This window comes from Marmota marmota, unplaced genomic scaffold (assembly GCF_001458135.2).
Source record: "Marmota marmota marmota unplaced genomic scaffold, marMar, whole genome shotgun sequence".
NCBI classification, from domain to species: Eukaryota; Metazoa; Chordata; class Mammalia; order Rodentia; family Sciuridae; genus Marmota; species Marmota marmota.
The window spans coordinates 1,798,000-1,811,682 of NW_025999898.1; the positions used below are offsets into that span (position 1 = coordinate 1,798,000).

Below are 13,683 nucleotides of genomic sequence, written 5' to 3' on the forward strand. Positions count from 1 at the left end.
TATATATATATATATAGTTATAGTTGATAGACCTTTATTTTATTTATTTATCAACTATAACTATATATATATATATATATATATTTATCTATCAACTATAACTATATATATATATATAGTTTGATAGACCTTTATTTATTTATATGTAGCTAAGAAGGAATATGTATAAATATGTATTTGTATGTATAAAGAAGGAAAAAATCATGCTACAAAACTTGCTGTTTGAAGTAATAATTATGAAGTAGAATAAGCTAGACAAAAAGAAGGGATGAGCTAGCCCCAGCCCAGATTTTTTTTTTTTAAATTAGAACTTAATGGCTTTACATAGTATTTTGATTCATCCAGACAAACTCATTCATGCATGGAAATCAATTTTGGTTCATGCCTCCCTGCTTCTCCATACCCTTATAATTTTTTAAATTCCTAAAAATGAATTTAGCTAGCGATTTTGTCATGAATATTCATTAGCATGATCTTGTTTAGGAGAAAGGAGAGGTCTTTGTGATCAGGCCAGCAATTTGTTTCTGTAAAGCAGAGGTTGCAAACTCTCAATTTCTCAAAGACTGTTTTCCTTCTGCAAATTAGAAAATAAGGAGTGGCTGGCAATGTGTTCAGTTGGTAGAGTGCTGGCCTAGCATGCATGAGGCCCTGTGTTCAATCCCTAGGACCACCAAAAAAAGGTAGGAAAAAACCCAAGCCTGAAATGAAAACCTGGCTAGGGCAGTAGGAAGGGATGGGATCCAGGAAGACTGGAAATCTAAAAGCCATTTTTTTGTGCAATTTATTCAGTAAAATCTTCTGAATTTTTTTTCAATATTTGTTTTATTCATTTATTTGTTGCAGTATTATAGATTAAATCCAGGGGTATTCTACCACTGAGCCACACACCCCAGCTCATTAATTAATTAATTAATTAATTCATGCATGCATGCATGCTAGGGATTGAACCCAGGGGTGCTTAAGCACTGATCCACATCCCGACCCTGTTTTACTTTTTATTTTGAGACAGAGTCTTATTAAGTTGCTTATAGCCTCAATAAGTTGCTGAGGCGGGCCTCATACTTATAATCCTTCTACCTCTGCCTCCCAGATCTCTGGGATTTTAGGTGTGCTCCACCACGTTCAGCTTATTTTTTATTTTAAATCAGGTTCTCTCTAAGTTGCTGAGGCTATCCTCAAACTGCCATCCTCCTGCCTCCTCTGCCTCCTGAGTCACTAGGGTTTCAGCCATGAGCCACTGTACCTGGATCCTCATTTTAAAAATGTTGGCAATAATTCAAGGTTTTAGAAAATAAACTGTGTAGGCCAGAGGAAGTCTGTAGTGCCTAAAGCTGGATATGATTTTAGGTTTCATCAGTTTCCACATGGGCAACTCTAGAATGTTTCTTGATTATTGTTATTGTGGGTTTTTTTTGTTTTGTTTTGTTTTGGTAGTGGATCTAGCAGGCATCAGTTTAGAGATGGCACTATGAAGGGAAGGTACTTGAGCTGAGAGTGAGCGGCCTAGTCTATAATGGCCTTTCTCTTTTCTGGGTGTTTTTTTTCTCACTTCTGTCTTCAATTTGCTCTTCCAGGGTGTGGTGGAGCAAGTGGAGATGGCACCTAGAACAGGCCTACATGAGCCAGGTTCTTCATGCCACAGCTATAAAGCACAGGGCCTTGTGCCTTCAGCTACAGGTGAGTTCAGCAAACTTGGGTTTTGGTGTCCTCTTTCTGTGTTGTTAAGCCTCATACACAGAAAGGGCAGGGTAAGACTTCCAATAGGAAGCCATTCTGCTGTAGCCCATTGCTGGGAGGTCAGCTCAGGGGGCTGAGGAGAGGGTGGGTAGCAGAAGTAGTATGGAAGGCTGAGCTTTTCAACAGAAAAGTACTGCTATTAGAAACACACAGAGACTTGTCCCAGGTGTGATGCCCATGGTTTTTGAGAGTTTCTGGTAAATATGGAACTGAAGGGGGTTTATGAATTAGTTACAAACTATTTAAAGAAACAGGAGTGTACTCTTATTTCCTCATTACAGTTTTTCTACAGCTAATTGGAAAGTAATGCAGGCAGAAAAGAAATTAAGCCAAAAAGAAATTGATGTTCCTTTTCAGTTTTGTTTGTCTCAGGGGTTTCTTTTTGGGCAGTCACTAGGTTTTGGTCAGTTATAAAGGACTAAGAATTGTACCTAAACTATGGTGTGGTAAAACTTTTTATTACATTTGGTGTCTCTGAATTTATCACTTTTTTATATCTGCTGGGTATTTTTTAAGGTTGCCAAGTCAGTTATAGAAAATAGAACAGGGAGTAGGAAAAAAATATATCTGTTACTAAATGTAGGAGTAGTATCTTTTTAATCTGACAACATATTGCATAGTCTGTACAAGTATATACAGATGACACGCCGAACAGCATATACAGGACTGTGTGTGTAGTTAAGTGGCAGAGCACATACTTAGCATGTGTGGGCCGTTGGTTCAATCCCCAGCAAATGGGGGGAAGGAGGTAGTATATACAGTCATCTAGATCAGAATAAGTAAACTTTGGCTGATAAGCCAAATTTGGCCTGCTTTCTGATTTTGTAAATAAAGATTTATTGGAATGCCACTACACCCATTATTTCATTTATCATGTGTGTACTTTGAGGCTACAAGAACAGACAAGAGTTGAGTAATTGCAGCAGAAACCATATACCTTACAAAGACCTTTTAAGGAAAAGCTTGCTGACCCATGAATTCCCAATATCTTTTTTTTTTAATATTTATTTTTTAGTTGTAGTTGGACACAATACCTTTTTTCACCACTATTTTTATGTGGTGCTGAGGATCGAACCCAGAGTCTCGCACTTGCGAGGCGAGCTCTCTACCGCTGAGCCACAACCCCAGCCCTCCTAATATCTTTCAAGACAATTGCAAGGAATAAAGAGATACAGCTCTTGCCAATAATAATTATAGTAGCAGCAGCAACAATAACTTTTTATTTTTATTTTATTCCTGGAGTGCCAGGGGTTGAACCTAAGTCCTCACACATGCACAAGTACTCTACCACTGATCTAAACCCTAATCCACAATAACTTTTGTTGTGATCTTATTTGAGCAAGGCCCTGGATTAAGTGCTTTACATCATTATCTCAGTTGATTTTCATAATTGTTTTTCCTTAAACCCTATATTATTATTGAAAAAACTAAGCAGATTAAATAACTTGAACCAGTGTCATATACATAACAAAGGTCAGAACCAGGATTTAACCCAAATTAAATTGCAAAGCCATTCTCTGAACCATCATGCTATGTTGTTCTTATGAGACCTATAATCTCAGGAAGGAGATGGAACTGACAAATGGAACATTGTTGTAAACATAGGAGCATAATGAGACTGATTTTCTGTCATTGATGGGCAACTGTATGAGTGTTCCTTTCAGATACCCACTTTGAGAGGCCATAAACTCAGTCTGCTCATCCTACTTTGCTCAGAACATTTGCAGTAGTCTTCAAAGTTTGCAATTACAGAATTGATTGAATATTTTTAGTGATAAGATGTTGAGATTGGGTTTGAGGTTGAATTTAACTTTATATAAAGTGTCAAAAGTCATTCTGAGGTCATTCATGGTGATTTGTGCCTGTAATCCCAATGACTCAGGAGACACAGGCAGGAGGATACCAACTTCAAGGAAGCTTGGGCAACTTGGCAAGACCCTGCCTCAAAATTAAAAAAGAAAAAAAATATATATATGGGCTGGGCTTGTAGCCCAGTGGTTGACTGCTTACCTTACATGTGTGAGGCACTGGGTTTGATCCTGAGTGCCACATAAAAATAAATAAAGATATTGTGTCCATCTACCCAAAAATTTTTTGAAAAACTATACATATATGTGTGTGTGTGTATATATATATATATATTTATTTATTTATACACACACATATGTATATATAAAGATCTGGGGTTATAGCTTTGTGGTAAAGTGCCCCAGTGTTTGGTTCATAGTACTGGGGAGAAAAACTCATTTTGAGTCAGCAAGTGAAAAATGTGAGTAATCAAGGAACTTTGTTGACATAGACTAAAAAACCAGATGAGTCTCTAAGAGTGGACTTCATTGTGTGGATTATATGTAATAATGCCTTTGTCTATAAATATTACATGGTTTTACCAAGCACTTACCCTTAAGTAATTTTTCTTAATCCTTAACATCTCTATAAACCAGGCTAGGGCAGTCATCATGGTTACTTAGAACTTGGGCATGGTGGTGCTTGCCTGTAATCCCAGTGACCTGGGAGGATGAGGCAGAAGATTGCAAGTTCAAAGCCAGCCTCAGCAATTTAGCAAGGCCCTAAGCAATTTATTGAGACACTGTCTCAAAATAAAATTTAAAAAAGGGCTGAGTACTTAGTGTTAATGCACCCCTGGCTTCAATCCCAGTACCAAAAAAAAAAAAAAAAAGTTACATATAGGAGGAGGAAGAGTACCTCCTGAGTTAACTTTGTTACATAGTTTTAACATTTAAACATTTTACATAATTGAAAAGCAAAAATAAAGCAAACATATGGAGTTTGTGGCAGAAAATAATCATGGTACATAGTTTGCCTGTTCATTCCTATTGGAATGGATTCTGAGGAAGCAAAAAAGACTGCTAAGCAATCTGAAAATGTGTTCAGTGGTCTTATTGTTATTAGCAGGCTTGGAATTGTTATGTTGAAACTATTATAGCCACATCAGGAGATGAAGCAAATAACTATGACACTGTCATTAAGACTCAGAATTTTTAGTGCAAAAGAAAAGATACAGGGATAAAATAAATTAAATAAAAAGCCCTGTGATCTGTAATTGGGAAATATAAATATCAGTTTGGACCCATGGTTTCATTTTTTAAAATATTTTTTTAGATGTTGATGGACCTTTATTTTATTCATTTATTTATATGCAGTGTTGAGAACAAACCCAGTGCGTCCTCACACATGCTAGGCAAGCACTCTTCCTTGGAGCCACAACCCCAGCCCCCCATGGTTTTATTTTATCTTTAAAAAGTATTTGTAAATGTTTTTACTGAAAAGACTTAGAAACAGTGGCAAGAGTGTAGCATTTAGTATCTTCAGTGCCCAAGTTATGGCCTCTATTTCCCACTACAAGGCACAAAGGCTATTTGAGAAATAGATGATTCTAAGTCTCAGGCAGGAAATAGAAAAAATAAAGCTTGGATATAGTATGTTATCAGCTAGGCGTGGTGGCTCACGCCTGTAATATAGCAACTCCAGAGGCTAAGGCAGGAGGATCGCGAGTTCAAAGCCAGCCTCAGCAAAAGTGAGGTGCTAAGCAACTCAGTGAGACCCTGTCTCTAAATAAAATACAAAATAGGGCTGGGGATGTGGTTCAGTGGTTGAGTGCCCTTGAGTTAATTCCTGGTACAAAAAAAAAGAGGAAATTAACAAAAGCTTAAGTAAGGTTGTGTTGGAAGGATTCAGGAGCCAATGAGAGCCAATTTGAAGCCCATGAGTTTAAGAAAAATTGGGACATTAAAAAAAAAAAAAATGCCTGCAATGGATTGAGAAATATATCCTAAAATTCATGCATTCAAAATGATTTTTTAAAAAATTCATCATTATTTTGAGTCATTAGAGCATTAACTCAACTCTTTGAAAGTTAATGAAGGCAACAAAATTAACCCATTGTGTCCCATCATCCCAGATGTGGAACAGCTATGAAAAAGTGAAATTGATGTGGTGGCCCATGCCTATAATCACAGCAGCTTGGGAGGCTAAGGCAGGAAGATCACAAGTTCAAAGCCAGCCTCAGCAACTTAGCAAGGTCCTAAGCAACTCAGTGAAACCCTGTCTCTAAATAAAATATTAAAAATGGGGACTGAGGATGTGGCTCAAGTGGTAATGCGCTTGCCTGACATTCGAGGGGTGCTGGGTTGGATCCTCAGCACCACATAAAAATAAAATAAAGATGTTGTGTCCACCAAAAAACTAAAAAATAAATATTAATAAAAATTCTCTCTTTCTTGCTCTCTTAAAAAAAAAATGGGGCTGGGGTTGTGGCTCAGTGATAGAGCACTCACCTAGCACGTGCGAGGTGCCAGGTTTGATCCTCAGCACCACATAAAAATAAATAAATAAACCAAAAAAGGGCTGGGGGCTGGGGTTGTTGCTCAGTGGTAGGGTGCTTGCCTAGCACGTATGAGGCACTGGGTTTTAGCCTTAGCACCACATAAAAATAAAGGTATTGTGTCCATCTGCAACTAAAAAAAAGTAATATTAAAAAGAGGGCTGGAAATGTGGCTCAGCGGTTAAGCGCCCCTGGGTTCAATCACTGGTCCCCCCCCCAGCCCCCAAAAAGGTAAAATTGAGCAACAAATATATCACTTATGGCAACTTTGAAATACTATTTGAATATTTATTATATTCGCTGAATTGAAAACATGGGATTTAAGCACATATCCCACCTTTCTTGTACAATCTATATTAACCAAGAAACTAGATGGTTAGTTAGACAACTTCTTTATAAAATTCCATTTAATAAATGTAGCAGGCATATTAGAAATAGAAAACTCCTGTTTTGCCACTCCTCATGGGGATGCAGATCTAGGTTGAAGGTGAAAGGATGCTGGGAAACATAATGGAGACCTCAGACCTTCTGAAGCCTAAAGAACCTCAGCATTGCTACAAGGTGACAGCTAGAAACATGTGCCTTATGATACAGTGTAATTGGGAGTACCCATCCACATTCATGAAGTGTTTTTCTGCCAGAATTGAACATGACTCCAAACAAGCCCAACACAAATCTGTCACTTTGTAGGAAATCTAGGGGTCAGAAGAACAAGTTAAAAGATATTTAAGGAGAGAGTAATTCAAATTCAATATATGGGGCATTTTATAGGATAAATGAATTGGTTTCTCTAATAGATAAGTGGCATAAAAGAGAAAAAGTTCATTGTTATAGGAGATTTAAGTGATGTGATAACCAGAGCAAACAACAACAGAAACATGCTGGCTGTTATGTTCATATAGAGGAATACATCAGGGAAGATAAAGTTAGTTAATTTTATCACCCCTTGGATTATACTTGCTGCTTGTTTGCTTGTTGGTTTTTATTATTCTGTTTCGTTTGTTTTTTTGGTGTTTTTGTTTGTTGAGATGGGGTCTTATTATGTTGTCCAGGCTGGTCTAAGCTCCTGGGCTCAAGCAATCTTTCTATACATGCCACCATGCCTGACTTTTTTTTTTTTTTTTTTAATCCACAAATAGTAACTTTCTGGAAACAATGTTTGGGGGAGTGGCTGAGGATCAAGAGAATAATTTATTAAATTATTGCTTTTACCACTGAATACTAAGTTACTGAGGGTCTCCCTGAGTTGCTGAGGTTGGCCTCAAACTTGCAGTATTCCTCAGCCTCCTCAGTCACTGGGATTACAGGTATATGCCACCATGTGCAGCCAGAATGCATTTCTGAAACATCCTTTTGATACTGGTCCAGTGCAGACTGGGAACGGGTTCTTGGACCCCAGTATTGAAGATTCAACACCCGAGAGACACTGAAGCAAGCATAGAGAGCAAGTTTTATTTAAGAAATGGGAAGGATAGAGACAGATATCTCTGAAGAGAAGGTCCCCAGAGCTGGTTGTCTGTGGGAGGGGGTGCGACTTGCTTTCTTATAGACCCCAGAATCCCCCTCTTTAGTTGTTGTCTTCTCTTTCTTCCCTGTATACATGACTGGGAGCAGCAGCATGGAGGTTAATTGTCAGCAACTCAGAGTGCCAAGGAGCTTGATTGCAGAGGTTGACCAATCTCGAAGGTTGACCGTTAACAACCCATTGTTCTCTGTTTGATAACTAGTTGTCACTCTCTTGACCCCCATCATTCATTACCTATACTGACTGCCTGAACTTTGTCCCTGCCTCAGTTTGCTGAGGAATGTGACTTATCCTGTCCACTTAGGCTAGGCAGGGCTGCAGGTGAATTGCTTTTTGGCAAAGAAAGCATATGGGGGTCAGCACAGTGGGCTCATTTTTATAAATTATTCTCTTAACTTTGTGTTTCCACCATTGTCATCTGTCTGTCCCCTAAACACTTTCAGCCAGACATGGTGGTTCATGCATTTAATGCTAGTGATGCATGGGGCTGAGATAGGAGGATCACAAGTTTTGCTAGCCTCAGCAACTTAGCAAGGCCCTAAGCAGCTTAGTGAGACACTCTCCCCACTCCCACCCCCCCAAAAAAGGACTAGGAATGTGGCTCAGTTGTTAAGCACACCTGGTACCAAAATAAATAAATAAATAAAAATAAGTAAATAAAGACCATTCACTCCAAATTACCATAACTTATGATCCTGCTAAGGGATTGTCACTTCCTTGTTTCTAATTTTAGCCTTTCCAATGTGTTTCTGTTTTGTGTTGTGTCCCCCACCCCAAATCATCTGTACTTCCCCACTGTCCCCAACACCCTCTCTCTTTCAGTACTGGGGATTGAACTCAGGGCATTGCACTTGCTAGGCAAGTGTTCTACCACTAAGCTGTATCTCCAGCCATTTTAATTTTTTTATTGAGACAGGATTTTGCTAAGTTGCACAAGCTGGCCTGGAACTTGAGATTCTTTTGCCTACAGCCTCCCACATTGTTGAGGTTATAGGCATGCATCACCTTGCCCAGGTCAGTCTCTCCTTTGATTGTTTTCTTTTGTCTGGTTTTCAGACTTGGTCAAGGTGGCGGAAACAGCTTCTTCATTGCCAGAGGGAGAGTCAGAAGATGGTCTCTGCAGTGCGACACCATCAGTGCTGGCAAAAACGGATATCACTGAAGGCCTGGCTTGAATACCTGCTTATGCGCAGAGTGAAGAGACAGCAGAACAGTAAGTAGGGAGGCCCAGGCTCTCAAAATAGAGGGTCTGGTCACCAATTAGTTTCAGAAGTAATAACACATCGAAATGTGATCACTCTACTTCCTGCTGCCATTGATTCTTTATGAAAAAGAAATATAACTATGTTCTACAAATTTTGGTGAAAGAAGATAAAGGACAAAAATACATCATTCTCAATTCACATTTATTTCCTTTTGATCTTCTGTGCATATACTTTATTCATATGTGGTTTTAATTATTGTGATTAATACATGTATTCTATTTCAAATAGTGTTATTAATATTGGGATTAATATGATGTACCTACAATTTTGTATTGTGCTTTTTTTTGACATGGTTCCATGTCTTTATTCATCATGAATGTTATTTTTTTTAATTATAGAATGACTTACCTTAATTTGCTTAGTCATTCATTCTGTTGATAGATTCTTGGATTATTTTTGTATGTCCTCAGTTGTATAAATGTGTGTGAGTTATGATGTTGAGTTTTTTGGATACTATTTTTATGGTTTATTTCACCAATTAATTTTAGAAGTAATATCAACATGTGATCACTAGTACACTTTTTGTACTTATTCATTGAGTTTACATAGAAGTAAGTCAAGCACTGTGCTGGACACTGGGTTAGGCTCTCCTGCTTTCACCCAAGCCTCCCTGCAAAAATGTAGTCTGCCAGCCCTGTCTCTGGGAAGGTTTTACCATGTCCTTTGAAAATAATGATAGATGAGCACTGGAATAGTTAGTGCTGGAAGGTGGAGTGTGTTTAGCATGATGAGCTACAGACTAATGCTAAGTTGCTGAGGTTAGCTTTGAACTTGCCATCTTCCTGCTTCCAACTATGACACTTGAATATCAGGATAGACTGCTTTCCAGTTCCTGAGCTTCAGCTTATTAGGCCATTGCGTGATTAGTGTAAAAGGAGTTTGACTAGGATCAGCCTGGCTGAAAACTTTTCCCAACATGGTGACCAAAGTTATGTGTCATTGACTAGGTCCCTGATTTCTATCCTGGAGGAATCTGTGTAGTGGTAAAAGTAAAACAAAGTCCTCTTTAAAAGCATCATTCCTATACATCAGTAGCTAATGAGAAGCCTCAGTGCTTGAGTAGATTTTATTGATTCTTCTTCCCTAAAATCAGAGACCTTTTTCTTTCCTTGGAGAGAGCAGAGATAGTTTAGAGATTCCTAGTGTTTAACGAGCTTTTTTATTTTTGGTGCTGAACCACTGAACTATACCTCCAGCCTAAAAAAACTTAAAGGATTCTTTTTGGAGCAGCCTTAAATCCTTGCTTTCTGCTAGTAGCAGGTTTCAGTTCATCTTACAGATACTTTCAGCTCATATCACATCTGGGAAGAGCAGCACCTATGTTATTTCTCTGTTGCAGAAATGGCAGAGCAATTCTACCATGTCACTGTGCTCCAGATATACTTCTGTGACTGGCAGTGGGCCTGGGAGCAGAGGCAGAACTTGTATGCCCACCAGGCCCTGGTGGAGGAACTGGCCAAGAGGATGGCCCTGAGAAGGGCCTTCACACACTGGAAACACTGTATCCTTTTCAGCAACTCAGGCCTGCCTGCCACCTCAGCCAGACCAGCCTGAGCTCAGCACCATGTGTATACATGTAAGGTGAAAGTATCTACCGAACAATTTAAGCCAGTTTTATCTCTGTTGACCTTTTAAAACTTTTAAAACTGGGACTATACATACAAACAATTACTTATATTTATAGTTTAATGAAAAAGAATAAAATGAATACCTGTGTATTCATCACCTGACTTAAAAATAGAACATTGTTAGCAGTCCTGTTTGCTTCCCTTTTTATAGCCCCCCCCCCCCCCCAGGTAATCCTATTGTCCTATTATTTTTTTTTCTGTTATCATTTCACTGCTTTTTTTCTTTAGATGATGATGATGGTGGTTGCTGGGAATTGAACCCACAGACACTTAACCACTAAGCTATGTTCCCAACTCTTTAACCCTTTTTATTTCTTATTTTGAAACGGGGTCCCATTAAGTTGCTTAGGGACTTGGTAAGTTGCTGAGGTTGGCTTTGAGCTTGCCATCTTCCTGCCTCAGCCTCCTGAGTTGCTAGGATTACAAGTATGTGCCATCACACCTTGCTCATTGCTTTTTTTCTAGCCATTAGATGGTAGAAATAGCCATAGCTGTGTATTTCTTGATGACACCATTTTTATGAGCATAGTTTCCATGTATTTAGCTTTTGCTTTGTGGAGCATTATGCATTATCTTCTCAATCCTTTTAGCAATCCTATGGTGTAGGTATCACCATCTCCATTTATAGGTTAGGAAACATATTCAGGGAGGCTAAGTGATTTTCATAGTATGGTAAGTCTTTGGCAGAACCTAGATTTTTACTCCTGTGCACATGTTCTTAATCACTATCCCCACCATAGTATGTGCCCAATATGAGAATTTTCAATACTTTGGATGTTCATCCACACATTTGTTTGTTCATCAAAGTCTAGCTTTGTTTTAAACTTGTGCATAAGTGCTTGGATATGGGAAAACTCTAAGACTTACAGTAGTTCATTGTTTATTAGGGAAAATAGACATGAAAATGGGTCTGGACAATATGGTAAGATAAGTGCTGTCAAAGATTTGTATCAGTTCTTGGTCTTCTAGCAGAATAGTTGAGAAAAGGGCATTTCAGGTGGAAGGAAATGGCATTTACATGGCTTACAGGTGAGGAAGAGCATTCAAGAATCTGTAGTGAGTTGTGAGCGGGTCTGTGCTGAGGAACCGGGCTGTAGACCTCTGGTGTGCAGTGCCCAGGAAATCGTGTTTTTTCCAATGGCCATGGGTAGCCTATGAAGGTTTTCATGAAGACAAGTGATAGTTAGATTGGGCTTTAGGAAGGACAGTTCTGGATTGGAGGAGAAATGCTAGCTAGCCCAAGGAAATCAGTGTTGTGAAGAGTCACATTTAACCAGTTATATGAGGGACAAGTCACATGAACTGCTGGGGCAGAATGGCAGGAAATGGAGAGGAGAGACCTAGGAGGAGAGCAGATGGGTGCGGCAGCTGAGTAGATTGGGGGAGTGGGAGGATAAAAGCTTTGAAATAGCTCCAAGGTTTTTAGCTCAAACATCTAACTGGATCTTTACACCAAAACAGAATACAGAGAAGGAGGGGACTGGGGTTGTGGCTCAGTGATAGAGTGCTCGCCTAGCATGCATGGGGCACTGGATTTGATCCTCAGCAACACATAAAAATAAAATAAAGAGATTCTGTCCACCTAAAACTTAAAAAAAAAAAAAAAAAAAGAATTCAGAGAAGGAGCAGGTTCTGCTTCTGTTATGGTGATTTTGAAATGTTTACCAAAATCAGTGGTAATTTATCTCTGGTACCTTTTGCCTCTTATCAAGTGGGCATCCAAGGGGGAAGGTAGCAAGGCCAGCTGTTTGATAAATAACTCATATGATTCCCCTTTTCTACTGTTTTCTTGGGTCATCAGAAGACAGAGGTGGATATTATCCCACCTGGTAGGCTTATTACCCCTGCAGCCATGACCTTTTAGGTGGATGTGCAGGGTATGAATCTTGTTGAGACTAGAGCCCTTAACTTCTTGGCAGACGTGCTGCTGTGTGCAGAAGAAGCTGCTCGGTGTGAAGCAGCAGAAGGGTACCACCGGCGTAGCCTGCTGGTAAGAGCAAAGCAGCCTGGTATGGTTCTGCTCTGAAGTCTCCACCCAGGGACCCTAACTAACTTTGGCTTACCGAGTGCAACCAGTTCCACACTAGCTTAGTTTTAGTCATGAAACCGTTTTTTTTTTTTATTGTGGGTATCCTTGTTTGCATTTTGGATCAAGAAGGTAATGGTATAGGGTCAGAGGGATTCAGTGGTCTAGTCCTGGGGGGTTTTTATATGATCTGATCCTTCTTTAGTGGCAGAAGACTAACCTGTAACAGATGCAATGCTGAGCTTGAAGCAAGATCTGGGTAGTGAGTTTCTGTGGTACCCAGTTCCTCTCTCCCACCCTTACCACATGAAGTGGTCTTCAAAGACTTTAAGAAGCCCTTCAGTTTCCATAGAACACATAATTAAAACCCTTAACTTCTCTTCTGTCACAGAAAACAAAATCCCAAGGTGTAGGGCAGTGATGTGAGCAAGAACTGGATATCCTGCCCTTACCCCAAGCCCCCTTCTCTCCAAGGATTCCTTCTACCCCACTCTAGCAAAATTATATTTGTAATTATATAAATGTACGAACTGATCCTTATGTGGCATAAAAACAAACAAAAAACTACCATAGGCAAAAAAAAAAAAAATCTCTTTTTTCCTTTGAGAGAGATAAGCTGATGTTTGATCTTTATCTCTGAAATTCTCATGTGGGTCTTGGGGGGATCCTCCTGGTCGGAGATGAGGCAGTAGGCAGTGGGCTAACCAATACTACTGAGTTCTGCAGTGCAGGCTGGCTTGTATTAGGCTGTCTGTTGAATTTCAAAGCAAGGAAACTCTCAGGGAAATGGAGCAATCCTGAGTAGCACTTGCAGAGCTTTTTGCACCCTGATTCTGGGACTGGTTTCCTCTGTCTATGCTTATTTCTAAGACTTTACTGATTCTGTGTAATCACTTGTGTCCTTTCTTTTTTGCATAGTATTTTTGCTTTAGAGCCTTAAAAGACAATGTGACCTGTGCCCACCTCCAGCGAATAAGAAGGAATCTTGCTTACCGGCAGCATGACATCATGGTGAGGGTTATCTTCTATATCAAGGGAACCCTTCTGATAGTTAATTTATCCTCCCCCACCCCCATCTCCATCTGCTGCTAGTCTCACATGTGAATCTCAAGTTTTTGGCTGGCTCCCCATGGTTTTGGGATAGAATTTGTCTCTTA

The 13,683-nt window shown here is 39.4% G+C and overlaps 2 protein-coding genes across 7 annotated transcripts in view; one reads left to right on the forward strand and one right to left on the reverse strand.

Moving 5' to 3' along the window:
* Sfi1 (SFI1 centrin binding protein) overlaps nt 1–13,683 on the forward strand; it is a 77,527-nt gene that overhangs the window by 34,151 nt on the left and 29,693 nt on the right. For all 5 annotated transcript variants that reach the window (XR_007345671.1, XM_015504892.2, XM_015504895.2 and 2 more), the window contains exons 8-12: nt 1,575–1,677; nt 8,664–8,820; nt 10,212–10,373; nt 12,420–12,490; nt 13,445–13,537. Coding sequence is in view for 4 of the 5 variants with exons in the window: in XM_015504892.2 (XP_015360378.1) it covers nt 1,575–1,677; nt 8,664–8,820; nt 10,212–10,373; nt 12,420–12,490; nt 13,445–13,537 (586 nt within the window). In the remaining variant the exon portion in view is untranslated. The remainder of the gene's footprint in view (nt 1–1,574; nt 1,678–8,663; nt 8,821–10,211; nt 10,374–12,419; nt 12,491–13,444; nt 13,538–13,683) is intronic.
* The window catches only part of Pisd (phosphatidylserine decarboxylase), a 122,615-nt gene that overhangs the window by 29,175 nt on the left and 79,757 nt on the right, over nt 1–13,683 (reverse strand). The window lies entirely within an intron of this gene.